Raw genomic sequence first — 9,689 nt, forward strand, 5'->3', positions numbered from 1 at the left:
ACAAGGGCCAGAAAGCAGAAGGGGACAAGGAAGCTGGTGATAGGGAACCCAAGGTTGAGTAAGGATATTGTTGATGTGCTGTGAGATTGTTAACTATTGTCATAGGGCAACATTTGTAGTAACTGTTAAATGTGAAACTATTTTGTTGCGTAAGCCTTCATCTTAAGTGAGAATAACAGCACAATTGGAGGAGCGTAGTCAATGTCACTGAACTGTGCATGTAGAAATTTTTGAAATGCTGTATCTTTGGCTATGTGTATTTTCACCAAAAAAAAAAAAGATGTTGAGAAGTTAGAGGGTTGATATGTTGTGGGGTTGTTAACCAATGTCATAAGACACAACACATGTACTTCTGTTTCATGAGAAACTATTTATTCTATAAGCTTTCACCTGAAGTGCAGTAAAAAAAAAAAAAAAAAGCGTAGTTGGTAGCATTTGGGATATATGTTGCAGATTATTATTATTACTAATAAATAAAAACATTAATGTTATTGTATTATTTATGCTTTCCTTAGTACAATGGCAATGGGCACTGAACGTAATGAACTGAGGCCATTCAAAATCCTCCACTGCCTTCTGGGCACAAAGACAATGCATCATTTTGGATAAACTTTTACTATTTAATCATCATGTAGGGTTGGTTCAAAGCAAAACTATGCAGTTAATTTTGTTAGCTGCCTTCCTTGCTTACGAACAGGGATGGCACTGGGTATCCATGATAACTGTATTATTTGCTATATGGGACTACTATTTTCTACCCATGATGGGAGACTAGGAATTTACCATTTTTAAAATTTCGAGTGATCTTAATACATCTGATCTGAATAAAGACGTTTAAATATAACTGCTCTTCTACCATTTCAATCTTTCATTTCTGGATCATTAACATCCATGATAATGCAGCGGGGAAATCCCTTAATACTCATCATTAGGAAAACAACTCTATGCTCGACTAACCTCTTTGCGGCCTTTGACAGTTTTCACAGACTTCATGCTTTGCGATCTTCGAAGTCCTTTGTGTGTTAACATCTCATCTTCTGAGTATGGCCCATTCTCTTCTTCATCTGTTTTCTCATCTCCATCTTTCAGTGGAATTCCATACCCTAAATGAGTTGTCAAAACAGGATGTTTTGGTGAAAGGATACTAGGCAGGGCGGCCTCTTCACTCCACTGCAGTCTTTCTGTTTGCAGTTCTCTACATGGTCCGCGTTTACCAGTTTACTCCTCTCTCTTTCCCATCTGGAATGAACTCCCTGCTCTTCATGATGAATCTTTACCCCTTGCACTATTCTAGGTGAAGCTCATAATTCATTTCTTGCACAAAGTTGTCCCTGACCATTCTTATATCTATTATGCATATTTCAGATTATAAAAAAATTTTGAATAGGTAATACATTCAACTTGTTCAAAAAAATCACAAAGAATATAGATATATAGTGAAATCTCTTCCCACCCTCTCTCCTTTTCATGAATTCTAAACACCTCCTACAATAGATTAAAAAGATCCGTTGTCATCGAGTCAATTCTGACTCATAGCTACCTTATAGGACAGAGTAGAACTGCCCCATTGGGTTTCCAAGGAGCACCTGGTAGATTCGAACTGCCGACGTTTTGGTCAGCAGCCGTAGCTCTTAACCACTACGCCGCTGGGGTTTTAGATATGTTTTTTAAGCACCTGCGATTTAAGTTAGGAATTGAGGTTATTTTCCCCGTGTGTCATATCTTTGGTCAAGATTGGGAATGGTAGGAGTTAAGTAAGACCCACCAAAACCAAACCAAACCAAACCAGTTGCCATCATGTCAGTTCTGAAGCACGTGTGTTAGAGCTTCACAGAGTTTTCAATGGCTATGACCTTTTGGAAGTATAACGCTAGGCCTTCCTTCTGAGGCACCCCTGGGTGGATTCAGTATCCCAGTGCTTAACCATTTGCACCACCCAGGGACTCCTAAATAAGACCCAATGGGCCTAGAAATTTGGGCAAGTTATGGTCACCGGAAGGTACCTGTGTGGCATGAACGATTTGCACTGGACAACTAACTTAAAGGTTGGTGGTTCAAAACCACCCAGCAACGCCATGGAAGAAAGTCCTGGCGATCTGCTTCTGTTAAGACTACAGCCAAGAAAGCCCTATGGAGCAGTTCTACTGTGTAACACATGGGGTCACCATGACTTGGAACTGACTCGAAGGCAAAGGAAAAAAAAAGAGTTCACTATAGAGAGGTGATAGAGATGTTGCAGCTGCCGAAATAAAACCCGGCCAGGCAGGCTACCATAACTAGAAACACTGCAGACTATGATGACAGATGTTAGTCAAGGAGAGTACCCCGCATCAAGAAGGTCAGTAAGAGATCATGTGGGTGTGCTAACAAAGACTTAGTATTAGCCAATATGCAAACATCCAGGCTGTGAGTTGGTTACTGTCAGGAAGTCTGAGAGCAAGAGGCTGGGATCCAGGGAAAAGAACTCTCCCATTCCTAAAACACTTGTTCTCAAATTTTAGCACATATCAGAGTCACCTGGAGAACTTGTTAATACAAGGATTGCTGGGCCCCACCCCTAAAGTTTCTAATTCAGAAGGCCTCGGGCTGGGCTGAGAATCTGCATTTCTAGCAAGTTCCCAGGTGATGTTTATGCTACTGGTCTGGGGCCCACACTCTGAGACCCACTGCCTGAGGTTCCTGGAGAGAGCAAGACAGGTGCCCAAGTCTAAGGCAAGCAGAATACTGGGTAAGCTATGAAGAAGGGGGTGAGGTTACAAGGCTCTGTTAAGTGTCAAATTTTCAGGTAAGGAGAAATAGAAGGGTTCCCAGTCTTGGGAGGAGGCAGGGAGAGGCTCCTTGCATATCAAGAAAAATACACTCAGTAAAATGTTTATTAGTTTGCTCTCCTAGGACACAAATGATCTGAGACCCACTAAGCAAACCATGAGGCACAGTGATTAAGAGCTCCTCTGCTAACCAAAAGGTCGGCAGTTTGAATCCACCAGCCGTTCCATGGAAACCCTATGGGGCAGTTCTACTCTGTCCTATAGGGTCACTACGAGTCAGAATCGACTTGACGGCAACAGGTTTGGTTAAGCAAACCATGAAGAGTTGTTAATAAGCTTTTTATTCTCATAATAACATAAAAATCTTTACTTGCAAATTGGGCAGGTACAGTTTTATGCTGCCAGACTTCTAGGGTAGGAATTAAGAAAGATTAGGGAGCAGAATCAGTCCAGCATTATTGTAGGCCAAGATCCTTGTTCTATCACTTTGTTTTCCTGCAGCAGTCCAAAAAGTGCATTTTAGGTAAAATAGACAGCAGAGGTCCTGGGGTAAGGGGAAGCATGACTGCTGTGAGGAATTGAAAGGAGGCCAGCGTGGCTGGGAGCTGGACAGGTGATTGGAAAACGCTTCTGATGCAATATTAAGTGGAAAAAAATGTACACATAGAAACAAAGGAACAATATAAAAATGAAACTATTACATCTTTTCGAAGTGGGCTTTTAGGTGATTTTAACTTTCTTCATTTTCCTTTTTTTATTTGCCAATTTTTTGCTTGAAAAACTGTTATTACTTGTGTAATTGAGAAAAAATAACCCCCAAAAAACTCATTGTTTTCAGGTTGCGACTTCTAGATTTTTCACAATTGTTGTTGCTGATACACTATTCCTGATCCCAATATAATAAAACCCAATGTAATAAAACTAAGGTAAAGCACTGAACAAGGAATCAAGGACTGCGTCAGAATGGAAGCGAAGTGATTCAAAAAGTTCTCTAAGGCCACAGATGAAGCATAAGACTACAGTTCAACAAACATGTTGTGTGATTTCGAGTCGATTCTGACTCATAGCAACCCGACAGGATGGAGTAGAATTCCCATAGTTTTCTTGTATATAATCTTCACAGAGAAGCCCTGGTGGCACAGTGGTTAAGTGCTCTTAACTGAAAGGTCTGTGGTTCCAACCTACCAGCCAATCCAGAAGAGAAAGATGCGGCAGTCTGCTTCCCTAAATATTTACAGCCTTGGAAACCCTACGGGGTATTTCTACTTTGTCCTGTAGGAACGCTATGAGTCGGAATCGACTCCACGGCAACATTTTTTTTTTTGGGGGGTGGTGGTGGTGGTAATCTTCACGCAGCAATTTGCCAGGTCTTTTCTCCCACGGAGCAGCTGGTGGGTTGGAACCACTGACCTTTAAGTTAGCGGCCGAGTGCTTAACCATTGTGCCACCAGGGCTCCTTTCAACAAAAACAGTCCTTGCTATTTGAATTGCCTCCATTTTGTACAATTAGGGATCAGAATTTCATTCAAAAGCTGTTTACACCACATCTTATTCTTTCCTTGTTTCCTAATTTAAGAAAAAAAACTTAGTTTTCTAATTACAGTTTCAGGAAAGTGGTGGATGGATTCCACCAGTATTTTTCGAATGTGACTATGTGAGAGGTAGTGTGCTAAATTATGTGGCACAATGATGAAAAAGACACAACTGTCTTTTTCTACTGTCAAGTAACTTAAAATCCAACAGGGAAAGCAGACTCAAACGGGCATTATAGTGCTGTGATACATGTTATAAACAGAAGGTAAGGTCAAGGCTCTGGAAGTACACAGTAAGAGAATTGACTCAGCCTGGAGGCGCCTGTGTGCACGCAAGTGCGTGCGTGCGTGCGTGCAGGTTGTGAGAGAAGACTTCTCGTAGGAGATGGTAGCTAAATTAAATCCTGAACGACCTACAATTCTATATAGCTAGTACACGATGGGGGGCGAGAACGAGGCTGGAGAGCTAATATACCGTACTATTGAGTTGGATTTCATAAAAGAACTATGAAGCATTGCTGTTACAAGCATTTTAAACAGAAAGGTGACACAATTAGTTTTTAAAAAAAGATTCTTCTGGGTGCACTTTGGAGAACGGATCAGAAATGGAGGAAACTGAAAGCAGGGAAGCTAAGGGTGAAGGGAATTGCAGTATGGCAGAAAAAGAAATGTTGGACAGAAAAGTAGCCAAATTTGGGATCTATTACGGAGGTGAAATTCATAAATTTAACTTTGCAACTTACTAACCAAATCCTGCATCAAAAAGAGAGAAGACACTAGAGTCATGTCAAATTCTTCATTAAAATATGCATTTTCTACTCAACTTAAATATTCAAAAATGAGTACCTTAATTATCTTTCAAAATGAAGATCACTGTGGTTCTATTTCTGATTTTGAGAAATAGGTTAAAAAAAAAAAATCACTAAAAGTTCCAGTACTCAGAGGTAACCACTGTTAACATTTTAGTAACATCCTTCCAGACTCTCCTCTGTGTATATGCATTTCAAAAATAAATGTACATTATTAATCCATTCCATCATCTACTTATTGTGCCTGTACAGTATAATCATGTCACGCAAAATGTTTTGTCATTTTTTCCCCCACAATCTGGGTATGTTTTCCTATCAATAAGTATAGGTCAATATTATCGTTTTTCATGGCTAATAAACCACCACTTTGCTTAATAATTTATCTTGGACATTCAGTCTGTTCCAATATTTTGCCATTATACACAAGGAGGTGAACATTCTTATACATACATTTCTAAACACTTGTCTGATCACTTCCTTATGACATATTCCTAGAAGTTCTTGCTGAGTTAAAGGGAGTAAATTTTTATAATTATTGCCAGATTGTCAACCAAAAGGATTATTCCATTTAAAACTCTTACAAAATGTATATAAGTATGTTTGTTTCCGAACATGCTTGCTGTGGTGGTTTTAAAACACGTCCACAAAATCTGACACTCTCCTCCGCTCCCCTTAAATAAAAATCAATATATCTAATCATTAAATGCTTAAGAAAATGCCTATATTAGGAATTTCTTTTACATTATTAATGTATTAAGGCTGATGGTTCAAAGTTCAATGGCTCCTCCCTCTTAAAGGCATTAACTACCTTAATCAATGACCGATGCTTGATTTCTACTTCTTAGATAATAGCCACCAACTTTGTCAAGTTACGTGCTTTAGGGAGAATATGGAAGAAAACTAAAGTATCATTTTTTTCTTTTTAAGAAGTGATTATTATTTATATTTCAAATTGGTGTTAACTATAAAGGACGATTTTCAATCTCTCTGTAAAGAAAACCTCTACTTAAAAAAAAAAAGGTCAAGTAGACGTGTACCTTATGGCCTTAATTTATTAATAACAAATATCCTCAAGATCTTAGTTCTTAGCTAAGCCTTGAACCAAAACTTTCTTTTATATGTTAAAATGACCAAGGAACTAAGTCTTTTTGTTTATGTGTATGTTTCTAAAGTCACAATAATCGACTAAAATTTTAGAGCATATCAACTGACATGTTCATAATTTATATTAGAATATATCTACAGGATAGCTCTTGAACTAGGGTATGTAATTTCAACACATTTCCCACTTGAGTAATCCTATTTTCAAACTGAGTCATCTTTTGTCATCTTCTTAAAATTCTTTATCTTGTGAGTCAGTATCTTTATTTGTCCATGGCATTTACCGTAAAGAGGGTTTAACTATACAACTCCTTGGATGTCACAACATAGTACGAGTAGCAAGGGTACTTATCACAGATCAGAACCAGTGGTAGTGGGGAGTGGGGGAGGTGGTGGTAATCACCCTCACAGCTTCTAAAAATCCACAGCAGCACAAGAGTTTACAGCTACTTTCTTAGCTGGATCATCTTCCAGGGTCAGCAAAAGGCAAATACTAACCTTATGTAGCAAAAATGTAGAGAAAGAGAACTACAGTTAAGTGTCAAACTCGAAAATGTAAGCTCAGACGTAAATTTTGTCTACCCAAATTCAGACAGTTACTATGGGTTATTTTAGTGCCCATCTTGGCCAACCAGCACAATTTTAAAAAAAAACCATATATTGGTGGTTCACTGGTAGAATTCTCACCTTCCATGCAGGAGTCCTGTGTTTGATACCCAGCCAATGCACCTCAAGTGCAGCCACCACTGGTATGCCAGTGGAAGCTTGTATGTTGTGGCAATGCTGATCAGGTTTCAGCAGAGCTTCCAGACTAAGAGACTAGGAAGAAAGGCCTGGCAATTCATGTCTAAAAAATCAGCTAATGAAAACCCTATGGATCACAATGGACTGATCCTGTTGTGCATGGGCTCACCATGAGTTGGGGGGTCAACTCGATGGCAGCTAACGACATATATTAAAACAAGCAAGCACACCTGCTGATTCACTGGGTGCTGGTTTACTTTTCTTTTTTGCTTCTGGTAGAGGTTGGAATGGTCTTTGTCCCACAGGCTCGTCACCTTGAATAGTTGTTAGATCATGCATACTGAAACTTCTTAAACGTTCAGTTATTGCTCCTTGGCTCTATTTAACAGAGAAGTGATAGATTCAAGGAAAAAAAAGATACTTTAAAACATTTAACAATGCTTACTTTTAACTTTTGCCCAATATGTCATTATGAACTTTTTTCTTATTGTGAGATTTTCAGAAAAATAGAATTGTACAGTGAACACCCACATGATATTTACATTTTGCTGTGTTTGCTTTAGCACATATCTACCATCTATCCATCCATCAGTCCATTTTATTTTTTTACGTATTTCCAAAGTAAGTTGTAGACATCAGTATATTTCATCCCTAAATGTTTCAGCATTACATTTAATTTTAAAATGTAAAACAGTTTAGGATGAGCTTATTATCTTCCGAGTAAATAGCATCCATAATTCTTTCACTTCAGGGCTTACACTTATGCTTTAGAAGAACTCTTTAAAGTAAAACAGACACTGTTTTAAAACTAATCCAAGTCAGGAGTGGTATTGGCTCTACTTAGAACAAGGGAAAAACTTAAGAGCCAAAGAATCTTGGATATAAAATGATATTCTGTTAATGAACTCACTTATCTGGCAAGGCATATCTACTACTGTACAATTTGACTTCAGGCCATTTTGCATTAACAATATTGTAGCTACTAGCCACATGTGGCTATTTAAATTAAAATGAATTAAAAGTAAATAAAATTAAAAATTCAGTTCCTTAGTTGCACTAGCCACATTTCAAATGCTTATTAGCCACATGTGGCCAGTGGCTACTGTGTTGGGCAGTGCGTATAGAGCATTTCCATCACTGCAGAAAGTTCAATGATTGTCATCACTACCCAGCTCTGAAAGCACATTTCTAAATGTTTTCAGACATAACTATATTCTTTTCCAAATTATAAAGCTTTGTAAAAAGAGAAAAAAAGGTCACTTCTAAATTTACCTTTTGAAAATTTACATAGCATATAGATGACTCATTTCTTATTTATAACTAGATTAAAAATATTCTTCTAAAGCTTTTTACACTTATTTCTTCTTCTCAAATATGTAAATTTATGATTGCCTCGTTATAATGTTACCGTAGAAACTCATCTACAATGGTTCATCTCTAAATTTCAAAGCCTAAGATGGGGTATTACTGTTAACATGTATTTTATATAGAAGAAAAAGGTCTTGATTCATGAGTCTTGATTCAGCTACTCCAAACCAAAACTCACTGCCGTTGAGTCGATTTCGACTCATAGCGATCCTATAGAACAGAGCAGAACTGCCTCATAGGGTTAGAGGGTTAGGAATATCACATTATGTCAAAAAACAAATGCCACACTTCACTTGAGCTTTGTATTTCTACCATATTATTTGAATTGTGAAAAGGAATTATTAAACTCCTGTTGCCGTGGAGCCAATTCTGACTCATGGCCACCCAATGTGTGTCAGAGTAGAACTGTGCTCCACAGCGTTTTCATTGGCTGGTTTTTTTGAAAGTAGAGCAGCAGGCCTTTCTTCTGTGGCCTGTCTGGGTGGAATCAAACCACCAACCTTTCGGTTAGTAGCCCAGCACAAACTGTTCGGTACCTTAATTATTAAAGGGTCTCTATTCTCAAGAAAAATCATACCACTACTGGATTCCATATATTTTAAAACATTTTTGGCATGATTTAACTCAATAGACTTTGTTCTTCTTCATCAGATATCATTTACTTATTAAACAGATGGCCGAGAGAAGACTTCAGAGCCACACTAAAAGGACCAATGCTTATCTCAAGCAGATGCCTGGTTTTCTCAGGAATGTCATTTTCTTTGTCCTACCTTTGTATTCCTGTGCCCTCTCTCAGCAATTCTTGACTTTTGTCGCACTGCCACACAGCAGGAAAATGGCATGCATGCCCAGTACCCTCTACCCATCAGGTGCAACACCCAAAGCTCGCTGTAACTTCCAAAACTACTCGTACCCAAGAAAACACATCTCAGAACGCAAAGGAGTCAAAATGCCATTTAATTGGAATGAGTCTAGCTTTAAAATTATGATTTACACAAACTTTGGTACTTTTAATGACGATAATCAACAAATTAGGGCATATCACAAAGGAACTCATACATTATTGCTAGTTCTATTGTTGTGCTATGTATATTTTGCTGCCAGAGCAAGATTTTAAGAAACCAGAGCAGAGGGACGAATCTTAGGCTTTGTCTATCTTCCTCTGCAGCTGCTATGGTACTGATATTGAGCATGTAATAAGTAAACTACTCTTTGTATGCCTATTCTTTTTCATTGCTCTTGCCTGCTAAAGAGTTCTCCATAGGACGAGGAACATCTAGCTCAATTGGCATGACACAGCTTATAAAGACAATGCGCTACATTCTACCTTGGTGAGTAGTGTCTGGGGTCTTAAAAGCCTGTGAGCG

General features: G+C 38.4%; 1 protein-coding gene across 3 annotated transcripts in view; it reads right to left on the reverse strand.

Annotated features, from left to right (window-relative positions):
• The window catches only part of REEP3 (receptor accessory protein 3), a 71,856-nt gene that overhangs the window by 5,047 nt on the left and 57,120 nt on the right, over positions 1 to 9,689 (reverse strand). For all 3 annotated transcript variants that reach the window (XM_004369844.2, XM_023739171.1, XM_023739170.1), the window contains 2 exons: positions 7,185 to 7,332; positions 958 to 1,103 (listed from right to left, as the gene is read on the reverse strand). In XM_004369844.2, coding sequence (XP_004369901.1) covers positions 958 to 1,103; positions 7,185 to 7,332 — 294 coding nt within the window. The remainder of the gene's footprint in view (positions 1 to 957; positions 1,104 to 7,184; positions 7,333 to 9,689) is intronic.

Source organism: Trichechus manatus, unplaced genomic scaffold (assembly GCF_000243295.1).
Source record: "Trichechus manatus latirostris isolate Lorelei unplaced genomic scaffold, TriManLat1.0 scaffold00007, whole genome shotgun sequence".
In the NCBI taxonomy this organism is placed as follows: Eukaryota; Metazoa; Chordata; class Mammalia; order Sirenia; family Trichechidae; genus Trichechus; species Trichechus manatus.